Below are 12820 nucleotides of genomic sequence, written 5' to 3'. Positions count from 1 at the left end.
AAATTGCTACATATATCCAGTGGCTACCATTTTGGGCAATATTGTGCTAGAGGACTAAGGGTTTTGAGATGGAGATAAATAAAAATTTCACATAGTGATACGAACTGAGAAGAAAGAAAATGGGGTGTTGAAAAAGTAGGGAAGAATTTTAGATAGGGTGATTCTAGTTGAGTAGCCATCAATACATGTAAAATAAATGAATTGATGAAGTTTGAATTTTAAAATCTTTGCTTCTTGGTACTTTTGCTTGGGAGTCCTTAATTGGTGATGCAGTGTTTTTCTTTTTTGAAAACAACCTCCAAATCCCAAAATAAACCCTCATGTGTCTATCATTTTATTAACTGAAGACTTTTTTCTAGCCCTGAACTGTCTTCTGCAGTTCCTGTTGGTGATACTTCAACACTGGGAGGTATGCTTTTGTGTCTTTATTCACTTTTATTTTTATATTATTTGTGGCTTAAGACAGTCTCACAAACATGTAAATATTTTGCAGCTCACTCTTTAAAAATACCAGATCTCTCTCTTTTTATATGCTGTTCAAGAGTCTCAAGAAAAAATAAATTTTTAAAACTTATTTTATAGCTTTATGTTGTGGGTACTTAAAAATCCTGAATTGTTAAGTATATAATACAAGTCAGAACACCACTTAAACATATGAGCTAATGAATTATTTTAAGGCAAACACTCCGTAGCCACCATTAATGGCAAAATATAGAACCATTCTAATTCTACTATCTGTCATTTGTCCTGTGAGAGTTTCCTGGAGTGAGGATTTTCTTATTGCATTCTGGGGTATAGTTTAACATGTTCCTTTGACCAATATATTTCTTTTAAGTTGGTAATTCATTTCTTTATTTGAAATTAAAAAACTCACAAACTTCTCTGTGTTAGAAGTTTTAGACATCTACAGAAATAGAATAACATGGTAAGGTCCGGTTTTAACACTGGTCAATTCACAACCAATCTCCAAGTTTTGCCCACTTCCCCTCTCTATTAGAGGAGTTTTTTTACTATGTGTCCCCTTTACTAGATAGCTCCTTAAGTATAGGAATGTTGTTTTTGTGTCCCTACTGTCTTGTGCAGATTCTGGCATATAGTAGGTGCTCAATATATGCTTGTTGAATGCACTGCAATTATTTCTTGTTCTGAAAAGACTCCATACAAATGTGTCTTGAGGTTAGAAAGCACCGCATTTTCAGGACAATAAAGCAAACTATTTATAGGAATGGTTTTGAAGTCAGTTCCTTATTTCCTAATAGGAATTCTGACTTAATCAGGGACTGAATTCATGCATATGTTTTTGCTTTTCTTCTTAGACGCTGCTCTCAGTGTTCCACATCCAGGGGTGGACTCCTATGAAGGTGCCTCAGAGAGCAGCTTGGAAAGGCCAGAGGAGAGTGTGAGTGATGCTGTTTTGTTACTTAGTTTCTAGCATGGAGCACAGAGATTAAGAGAGTTTATCTTCCATTGCTGGATCACACAGGTCTTTATGCCGTGCCCTGTTAGAAAAATGACATGGATTCTAAAATCAGTAGATTAAAAACAATCTGAGATTCCTTGGAGAGCTGAGTAAATCTGCTCTTATTGGTGAGGTTTTGGTGAGAGAGGGCTTCAAATTATAAATGAAATGGACTGTCATTGAGGTAAGCCCACTGAAGCAGTCTCTGTGATGTGATTTACTGTGGTGGTTTTGCCTATGTTCTTCTAACCTTTAATCGACCAGGTCTTAGCCTTCTTCAGAGGGAAATAATATACATTTTATGTACTTTAAAGGTCAGAAAATACCATGCACTGTGAATGTGCCATTATTAATAGAAACCTTTCCGCCAAGCAACACTAAATCCTGTAGCCGAGTCTCTAACACAAAAAATACACAAATTAACAAAAAAAATTACACACTGCCCAGGAATATAGAAGCATTTTGTTAGATATTTAAATACTGCCTTAAAAAAATTGAGGGTTCATAAATTCTGTTTCTTTTTAATGTAGAGCAAACTCTGACAAAATATATTCACTGAGAAGATGCAATTTAATTACTTTGCACCTTCGCTTCCCAGCGTGGACATTTAACTTACATGAAATCAGATTGTCACTCCACTCAGTCAGCCTTATCGCAAGGCAGGTGGTAATCCCTAGTGTGGATACCTGAATCGAGACCTAAGTAAAACCGTGTTCGAAGCAGTTGGTGCTAGCGGATATTGACATTTGATCAACATTTGTGAATGAATGAATAAAAGTGATGCTGTAGCTGTGGACCTGAGGAGGAATAGCTATGATTTAGGGCTGGAAACATTTATAGAATAAGATAGAATTCACTTTAATAGAAATTAAGGAACTGTATGTAATCAATTGGAACACTAATATCCAAAACAGGGGACTTAAGCCAATTTATAGAACCAGTAAGGAAACGAAACAATATAGAGATGCCTAACAAAAATTAGATTGCCTGTAGCTCTGGTTCAAAATGAAGCCCAAGGTACAGTTTTATTGTGCAGCTATTTTCCGAGCGCATTTTCCCATCTACTCTTCTAGAAATTAGGTACCGTATTTCGCTTCTGTTGGGAGTTACCCTATGTATTATAATGTATATTTAACGTGACAAATTTTAAGTTTTTCAGCATCTTTATTCTTATCCTGAGTAACGTAGGAACATTAGAACGTCATAATTCAAATGATTGTTTTGCTGACCTATATGCTACTTACCAGTATTTTTGTTCTTTTCCTTTCTTTTATTCTACTAATCAGACTGTATTATATTCTATTTATACAGATAAAATTTGTTTAACATTTACCCAGATGTTTACTATTTTATCTGTTTGTTTATTTACTTGAAATGGAGTCTTGCTGTGTCACCGAGGCTGGAGAGCAGTGGTGCTATCTTGGCTCCCGAAAACCTCTACCTCCCAGGTTCAAGTGATTTTCCTGCCTCAGCCTCCTGAGTAGCTGGGATTACAGGTGCATACTACCATGCCCAGCTAATTTTGTGTTTTTAGTAGAGATGGGGTTTCAGTTGGCCAGGCTGGTCCTGAACTCCTGACCTCAAGTGATCTGACCACCTCAGCCTCCCAAACTGTTGGGTTTATAGGTATGAGCCACCACACCTGGCCCTACTATTTTATTTTCTAATTAAAAATAACATACATTTTAGATATCTCTTCTGGGTAATTTTCCTTCTGAAATATATAGTTCTGATATTCGATAAAAATCTCTCACTGTTTTAATTTCAGTTTTTGATCATCTGAAAATTTCTTTTTTATATTCTAATTCTGGAAAGATATTTGAATCTATATGCAATTCTGGATTGAAGGTTTTTTTTTGGTCAACCTTTTATTTTACAGTCTTCTGCTTCTGTTATTGCTACTGAGAAGTGAACTGTCAGTTCATTTGGCACTCTCGTTGTAATCCGGTCATTTCCTTTGGCTGTTTATGGCGGTTTTTAAGATACATGTGGATATATACGCACATACATCCACATATGTGTATATGAATTACAAATTCATATACTACATGTGGATATATACGCACATACATATGTGTACATACAAATATGTACATACAAATATGTACATACAAATATGTACATATTTGTATGTACACATATGTATGTGCGTATATATCCACATGTAGTATATGAATTTGTAATTGAGATTCTGCAGTTTCACAAAAATGGATATAGATGCGTATTTATGATTATTTATTTCGGTTTAGATTTGTTGTATTTCCTTAATGTGAAGCTTTATGTCTAACGTAAATTTGGAGAAATTCTCAGCTGTTATCTTTCGTGATTAGATATGTCTGACCTCCTAATTTTCTCTCTGATGTCTCTTAACTACTTTAATAACTTTCATTTCTGTGTGTCTCTGTGTTGCTTTCAGTTGTCTTCCAGTTCACTTTTTTTTTTCAGTTTAATCTGCTGTTGTTCAAACTGTCCATTGAGTTTTTAGAACCCTTGCTTTATGTGGGAGTCTTTGATCTGATTTGTCAACATGTATAGGCCTTCTTTGTATCCTATCCTTTTGTGGTATTTACCATTGAAACCTATGTTACGAAGGATCAGTAGATGCTCCATGGAAGCTGCCACCTTCAACACTGACTCAACTCTCTGGATTCCTGTAATGTTTTATGACACCTTGGTTTTGTTTTGTTTTTACTTTCTTGCAAACTAGCTATGCATTAAAACCATTAAAAATATTTACTCAGCATTTTCAGTGTTCCGTAGCAGCAATACTACTCAAGATATTTCTTTTACAGTAAATGAGAAACGAGTCTCTTTGAAAACTTAGTGAGATGAGGCTTAATACAGCAAAATGCAAAGTCTTGTGCAAAATTTCATAAGACTAAGAGTTTTTTTTGCTATTAGTCTTACTATGAATCAGTAGTATGATGCAGTTACTGAAAAAAACCAAAGCTAATGTAATTTTAGCTTGTTTTAATGGAAATACAGTTTACTATAAGAGAGATGTGTGGCTAGATTTTTTCATGTATTTCAGCTAAAACTGTATATTGCATATTTTCATTGATTAGATTTCACTTGTGAGTGTCATTCTCTAAGAAAGATATTAAGAGACTGAGAAGTGTATGCAGGAGAGGAACTAGTGAAAAGTCAGGGAAGACACGATAGCTGCCTGGACATATTTGACAGACTTTGTGCAACTAAGTTGTAAATATGCCCCAGGTTACAGAATTTGGATCCTCAATGGTAGAATTTACAGGGAGGTAAATTTGGGTTTAATATTAAGGACTTTCCAACCATGAGAGCTTTTTTGAAGTGTAATAGTCTGCGTCTGAAAGGCCTGTTTCTTTCTCATCAAAGCCATTCAAGCTGATGATAAGCAGTCATTTGTCAAGGATATTTTGAAGAAAATTCAAGCATCAGAAGGGATGGGGGAATCTTGGATGTTCTTTCCCATTCTGAAGTTTTAAAGGTCTCTGACTGTATGATTTATCAGGGATGAAAAATGATAAAATGAGGAAAAGCCCTTATATTCTCTCCCTGACTCTGCCATTGACATGCTGTAATTCCTTATGTTAGTCATTCATCCTATTCAATCTCTGGTTTTCTTACATATCAAAATGAAGAAAGTTGGATTCAATGCACTTTAGTGTATTTTGTATGTGATAAGCATTACGGTAGTGTTCTAGTATGATTTTCCACTTCCCTCATTTTATCTACCTTTATTAATTGAAATTATTCTGTAAGAAACTGTTGTCACTTCCCTTTCATTTATTTATTTCATCATTTATTTATTATTTATATCAGTATGGACTCATGGATATTTAATTTATTCTTTGGGTTATAATCCATTATTTATTTTGTTGCTTAAATTATTTCAGTTTTGGCTAGTGGAAGCCTGGATTTGAATGTTACAAAGTACAAAAAGTTTGTTGAATATGTGTTCAGGTTCCACATAGCAACTAACCTTTAAGAAATTACTGCTTGTTGAGTTTGGCGTAATATCAAAAAAGAATATCCACAGTTTTCTGAAAATTCTAAATACATTCATCCCTTCTCTAATAGATATCTGTGTGACCAGATTTTTTTCATGTATTTCAACTAAAACAACATATTGTAACTAATTGAATACAAAAGCAGATAGAAGAATCCAGCTGTCTTCTATTAAGCTAGGCATTAAAGAATTTGCAAAAATATAAACAATATCACTCTTCCCACTAATTTTTGTATTTTGCGGAATATTTTACTCATTTTTATATGAATTGAGATGATTATATTACATTTAAATGAATTAAAGATTTTGAAAAATTCTCTTTTAATCTTTTGTTTTGAAAATAGCTGTAGGTATAACCCACATAAACCAAACTTCTTTGGATTCCTCAATGATTATTAAGAGCTCAAAGGGCTCTAAGACAAAAACATTTGGAAACAACCCTTCAAGTTTATTTTTGGACGATAATTATAGCAGTCAACTCTTTTTACACTCACTTTGATGATTTCCTGTGGAAAAATTTCTACCTTCCCTTGAACTGTACAGTGTGTGTTCAAAGGAATGAACAAATGCTTAGTAATTGTAGTATTAACCTATGTCTTAAAGTCTACACAATGTGTTTCAAAGTCAAGTATGATATCATAAGGTTATCTTCAGAAGCTGCCTTTAGCACCGTTCTGATACACTGGAACAATCAATAAATATTTGTTGATTGAATGAATACACCTTGACATTTATTGTTCTTTCTCTAAAAATTCAGATTAGCAATGAAATTGAGAATGTGATAGAAGAAGCCACGAAACCAGCAGCTGAACAGGTTGCAGAATTCAGTATCCACCTTTTAGGGAAGCAATACAGGGAAGAACTACAGGATTCCTCCAGCTTTCACCACCAGCACCTTGAAGAAGAATTTATTTCAGAGGTGGGTGAGTTAAAAAAAATAAACGAGACGGTTTGTCTGCTGTGTTAGTTTTCCATGTTCACAACACTGTTTAAAGGTAGCTTAGGTTTCAAGTTGTTTGTCTACTTGGTTCCTAGAGTGGTTACTTAGCCATTTCTTCAGAAAACTCTGAAAAGTCACAGGACAGATGAATTCTTTCACAGAAAGAAAAATCTTGCCATCTGCTAAAAAATTAATGCAATTTCCAACTTTTGCTGCACAGCCAAGGAAGACTGTTCTGTGGCATGGTTTTGACTTGAAAATATTTAGAGAAATAAGCTTCTTTAAGAAACTACCCACACTGTATTGTTTTTCTTAAGGGAACATTAAATTTAATTTCTTTTAATTTCATCTTTGGTATTTTTTATTTGAAAAAATTTTAATAGTTACCACATAGGCAATACCTGGTACAAAGCTGAGAAGCACAAAAGGGCATCCAGTGAACAATACATTTTTCTCCTATCCTTGGTTGGAGGTATTTTTAGAAAGGGATTTCTTTAAAGAACTGTGGATTAGACCATCCCATAACATCGCTTTCTGGAAAAATTCTATATAGGATTTAAAACCAAGATTTTTTCAGTCAAAAATTACACATTGGTCCCGGCCTTGTTTGCCTTTGCTTTTGTTTAGTAAGGCAATGAATGCTCATTTACCACTGGCTGTCTTAGGAAAGGGCAAATCATGCCTTCCTGTTTATTTTTTCCCATTCCTTCTTGATGGGGTTCTCCTTAGCCAAGTTTGTCAGTTCCATTACCTTAGATTAATTTCCCTCCCCAGATACTATGTCCAGATGGGAAATAAAAATGTGCATCTCAGCCAAAGCATTATTGTAGCCATCAGACGTGGGAAGGGGAGGACAGACGATTGATTTTCCTAACGGTGTGGCCAAGTTGCAAGGCTGTATTGTATGTGGAAGAAATGACAGCCAGGCCAGTGGCCACCTGGCACCAGAGAGTGTCTTGGGTTGGCTGTCTGGTTTTCTCTACCCTTTGATTAAGAAACTTTTAATACGCCTTAGTGTTTGGGTAAACAATTGCATGGAATGACTGCAGATTTAGAAAAGTCCAATAAGCACTCTGAAAAATATCTTCATCAGGGAGGTAGCTATAGAGTCGAGGTCATTAGGCGGTGATGAAAGTTCTGGGCCTGGCCATGAAACACCTCCTTCTCTGGCCTATCTCTATACTCCCTGTTCCCTTACCTGGAAGGAAATGTCTACCAAGAGTTGGTTTGTGTGAAACAGCAGAAGCAGGGGGTCATGTATCAAACTGAAGGGGGTCCTCCAGCTCCCTCCCTTCAGGACACCATCACACGGATTTTTCCCTTAGCTTCTCTGGGTATTATTGGAAGATACACAGGGAGAAAGAAAGCCTGCTTGGAAGGGATGAGGTTTAGGAGTCCTTAGTCTTGTGTGTGTGTGTAAAAGGATAAGAAATGGGGGCATGATAGGCTGGGACAACACAAAGTACAATATCAGAGGGGGAAGGTCACTGTGATGGGCCTGGGCGTGTTGGTGCCTGTCCCAGTGTCGGTGTCAGTGTGATCCTCACATAGTACCTTCTGCTCCACAGGCAAGTTTCTATGTGTTTGCTTACGGCAGCTATGTAGACAAGCATCTCCATGAGGCTCAGGAGGCCAAATAGCATTCATTGTTATTTCAGTCTCTCTAGGAACAGAAATGAAAATCAGGTCTTCTACTGCCTTTCAAAGTGCTGCTTCTTCTACAGAGTCCCCTTCATTTTAATTCAAGGGAGAAGTTATAGTGAACTTAGTTTTCCCAGTCCTGATCCCAATTCTAAAATACATTCATCATGAGGCAGGGAAAAGAGGAAGGGGCAATGCAATTCAACGGGAAGAAGATGGGCTTTGGTGTTAGAGAGATCTGGGATTGAATACATTCTGATTCAGTCATTCACCAAATGTGTGATCCTGGCCACGTTCGTTAATATCTTATAATCTCCATTTTCTCATCCATAAAATCGGAATAATACATTATCTCTGGGGATAATCACAGATTTGAATTAAAGCAAAGCATCAGACACACCACAGTCCTCAATAAATTGTACTGACTATTAATATCGATGTTGAAGTTGAGTGACTCCTTACAACTGGACCCATGTGCAGTAGCTAACTGGTTGTGATGAATTAGAATACCTATCCATGTTTAGACTCCAGAGAAGGCAAAGCCTATGCTAAGATGGGTTCAGTAGTAATGGTAATGTACAGTTGTACAGCATTTTTCAGTTAAGGGAGTGCTTTTAGGTACATTTGTTTTCATCTTAAAATCAGAATGGTAGGTGGGCAGGGAAGTATTAGTTCTGAAAAAAGAAGGCCTGTGCATGGACATCCTGCCAGCACAAGCAGAGCCGAGACTAACTCTCAGGCTTCTGATTTCTAGTCTTGTGGATTCTACCCATCCCCACCACCCTACAAGAATTATAACAGTTTTTTATTTCCTTTCAGAGAGTAAAACAGCACATGACTATAGCCAAAGAGTTTCATGGGTTTGGATTCTATATTCTTAAGGCATAAAGATCTTCAGTGAACTGAGATTTTTTTAAAAATCCCACTCTCCTTATTATATGAGGACTTGGTTAAAAGCAGATGCCCAGAGATGCTGCCAAGGTCCGTTAATTTATTTCCTTTGTTCTGATGTTGGCCCCATAGTGACCCATCTGGTGAGGCTGTCACCTTCTGAAATGTTACAGATTAAATGTTTATTTTTGTTAAAATATGCACTGTGCCTAACCTGATTATTTTTACATCTTTAGTTCAATCTAGCACACTGTTTCCGACCTCCAGTCACTGAGCTCGTTTGGAGTTCCATGGCTAGCTTTGAAAGACTCAGTAATAAAACTGGCTCCTGCAGATGTGATGTTCGTGAATGAGTCTTTTGACCAGCAGCATGACCTGAGCACAAGGCCTGTGGTCTGGGTGTTGAGTATGTTTGTGTTTCTGGTTCTCTTGTGTTGTAGGAGCAGGAAACGGACGCCACCAGCCACTTTCACATTATAGAAAACAAACACGAGACTGTTTGTCAGTGTGTATGCTGTGGCCAGATTTCAAATCCAAAGAGTAACATTTAAAAATGCTATTACAGGCCTGTAATCCTGGCACTTTGGGAGGTCAAAGTGGGTGGATCACCTGAGGTCAGGAGTTCAAGACCAGCCTGGCAAACATGGCGAAACACCGTCTCTAGTAAAAATATAAAAATTAGCTGGGTGTGGTGGCGCACACCTGTATTCCAGCTTCTCGGTAGGCTGAGGCAGGAGAATGGCTTGAAGCCAGGAGGCGGAGGTTGCAGTGAGCTGAGATTGCGCCATTGCACTCCAGCCTGGGTGGCAGAGCGAAACTGCATCTCAAAAAAAAACAAAAAAAAAAAGAAAGAAAATGCTATTACAGCTTATTTTGAAACAATTTTTTTCACATTTCATCACGCAAGGGAAAAATAGTGTTTGCCAACAAAAAAAATTAATATTAAAGCACGTTAAAACCTTAAAAGACAAAATGAAAAAGGAAAATGTGGCAGTGTTTAGGTAAAAACTATTTTCTAACATTTTAACTATTGTAATTTTTTCTTTTACTTTCTGACCTGGGTATGTCTAGGCAAGTGTATGAGCTTCTAATAGTTGTGAACAGTGTACTTTTTATTCGAGTTTTAAAAGCATTATTTTCTATATATTTTTCCATATTTCTACAAGTTATCATTTTTATTTGTATTTTTAACAGGTTGAAAATGCATTTACTGGCTTACCAGGCTACAAGGATATTCGTGTACTTGAATTTAGGTAAATAGACTTACTCTAAATATGCCCGTGTTCATTAGCATTCTTCAATCTGAATGGAATGTCCTTTATATATTATATCTATTCTAACAATACATGATTTGAATGCTGTAACTCAGTGCTATTTCTGGTAAAGTAGTATTCTCAATGTTAGTTTTTCAGGTGAGAAAATTGAATTAGAAAAAGAGCAAATAACTCAAAGAGATCTATAGGTCTACAGTTGGCTAGGTTAAGAACTTAGGAATTCGTGGAGGGAGGAGAGCATCACACACTGGGGTCTGTTGGGGGTAACTAGGGGAGGTTCAGTGGGGGGTGGGGAGTTGGGGAGGGATAACATGGGGAGAAATGTCAGATAGAGGTGATGGGGATGGAGGCAGCAAACCACATTGCCATGTATGTACCTATGCAACAATCCTGCATGTTCTTCACATGTACCCCGAAACCTAAAATGCAATTATATATATATATATATATATATATTTTTTTTTTCTTTTTTTAAAAAAAGAACTTAGGAATTCATGTCCCCAGCTTGCTGCTGACAAGTTGCATAGGTCTTATTTGGCACTGAGAGGAGCCAGAAGTCAGACAAGATGTGGCCTCAGTGTTTCCTAAAGCTCGTCAGTGTGGTGATTTTGACATCTTGGTATGAGGCCACTCTGGAAGGGATGCATTAGTCCTTGTTTTAAACATAACAGTTCTGAATAAACCAGACACCTCTTTTAAAGACATTTCTTCCCTGCTTAAGACTCACAGTATAATACTTGTGAACATTTACCGAGTGAATATTTTACTGAGCAAATATTTTGTACTGGGCATGTCAGATTGCTGAGCTCACCTCATCTTCAGCCCTTTTAGGATAGATGTTACTAATACTAATTTTTAAGAGGAGGAAACAGGTTTAAAGGGATGAAATATTAGCCCAGAGTCAGAGTTTGTAAACTAGGGTGGAGGAGGAATTTGGAAACAAAGCAGCTGACTTTCTAGCTTTTGTTGCTCTGAACCTTCCTGCTAGACTCAAGGCCATGATTTGGGTGATGCTCTAGCCCAGGTTTAGATGTTATCCATCTCAGCTTTGGCTCGTTGTTGTCAAAACTTCTGAGTTTACCAGAAATAACAGCAAGCGCTTGTATAGCACTTACTGTGTCCAGGCTTTCTATATATGTATCTTTATACACACACTACTGAATTTCAACATCAATGCTATGAGACAGTTATTATGCTCATATTTTCCAAGAAGTAAACCAGAGCACAAGGAATTTAAATAATTTTCCCTGTGTTTACCTGGTTAGTGGTGCAGGCTTAGTGAAGAGAGGCCAAATATTGTAAGCTGACCTACATATCCAGTTTCATATCATGACCAGTCACCCCGTTCAACTTTAGCAGTTTTCAAAGAGGATGCTGCCTCCAGTGGTAAGCTCAGATGACACCCTGAGATGTGAGGCCTTTGAAGACCTCCCTTATTTGGCAGCACATGAAGGGCAACGCAGTCTTTGGAGCCAATTTGCCTGGCTTCACATCCTGACTTTGCACTTCTGGCTGGATGCTTTTGGGTGTATTTCCAGGATATATCTTCTCATTTGTCTAAAAAAAGACAATTTACCTTAATCCTGCTTTATTAAAAAATGCTTTTGAAATACTGTCAGCAAATTATTTAGCTTCTTTGTTCCTTGGTTTCTATACCAATATTATGGGGGTACTGATGAATCTTAATGAGGATTCAATCAACTAATTTTTGTAAAATGCTTAGCACAGTTCCTCGCACATGGAAAGTTCCATTTAAGCATCTGCTATGTGAAGTAACAAATAGTAAAGGCTGTGCAGTATCCTGTGGATTAGCCAGTCCTGACATTTACCTAAACCCTTCCTACCTTACAATGTACCATCTGATTTTAATACTGTGTAACATGTTGTATCCCAAGAGTTTCCCAACTTTGTTAATGCCACCAACTGGAGTCTTCTGCTGACTTACTGAAAAAAGTTTATTTATGAAGAAATAACTAGATATGGATGGTTGTAAAGTATTTTTAAAATTTAGAAGAAAGTAAAGACCATGGTTTTAAAATTGAACGCTTTTTTCACCTTTGCTCACTTCCTTCAATCTGTAGGAATTTGTCAGTCTCCGATACTATGCAAGCATCTTTATTTAAGGAAGAATTCAAAAGAAATTCAGAGGAAATACATAAAGAACTTGCACTTTGATGAATGATGTGAGAATAATAACTATCTCAAACTCTTTTTAATATTTTCAATTTTTATTTTCAGGTCTCCCAAGGAAAATGACAGGTACTTTTTGGCACTTTCTCTGCTGTCCATTGAATTGGGATACAGCTTAGTAAATATGGCAGGCCGTAGGTCCAGGGGAGCATGCTCAAATCTTATATCACTTCTAATGTCACTGTTCAACGTTTTCAGATCAGGGTTTGGCAAACTTCTGTTAAGAGTCAGATAGAAAATAATTTAAACTTTGCCGGTAATATAGTCTCTGTTGCAACTACTCAATTCTGCCGTTATCAGGCCAAAGTAGACATAGACACTCTATTGCAAACTAGTGAGCTTTGCTGTGTTCTGCTTTATTTATGGACATTGAAATATAATTTTTATATAATTTTCACTTGTCACAAAATGTCTTTCAAAATTTTTTCAACTACTAA

At 36.7% G+C, this 12820-nt stretch overlaps 1 protein-coding gene across 2 annotated transcripts in view; it reads left to right on the top strand.

Moving 5' to 3' along the window:
- The window catches only part of IMPG2 (interphotoreceptor matrix proteoglycan 2), a 137341-nt gene that overhangs the window by 55006 nt on the left and 69515 nt on the right, over positions 1-12820 (top strand). For both annotated transcript variants that reach the window (XM_078352234.1, XM_078352235.1), the window contains 5 exons: positions 360-409; positions 1317-1399; positions 6205-6366; positions 10114-10172; positions 12432-12452. In XM_078352234.1, coding sequence (XP_078208360.1) covers positions 360-409; positions 1317-1399; positions 6205-6366; positions 10114-10172; positions 12432-12452 — 375 coding nt within the window. The remainder of the gene's footprint in view (positions 1-359; positions 410-1316; positions 1400-6204; positions 6367-10113; positions 10173-12431; positions 12453-12820) is intronic.

Source organism: Callithrix jacchus, chromosome 15 (assembly GCF_049354715.1).
Source record: "Callithrix jacchus isolate 240 chromosome 15, calJac240_pri, whole genome shotgun sequence".
In the NCBI taxonomy this organism is placed as follows: domain Eukaryota; kingdom Metazoa; phylum Chordata; class Mammalia; order Primates; family Cebidae; genus Callithrix; species Callithrix jacchus.
Note: the sequence above shows the minus strand (reverse complement) of the source record. Positions and strands in the feature narration are given on the sequence as shown.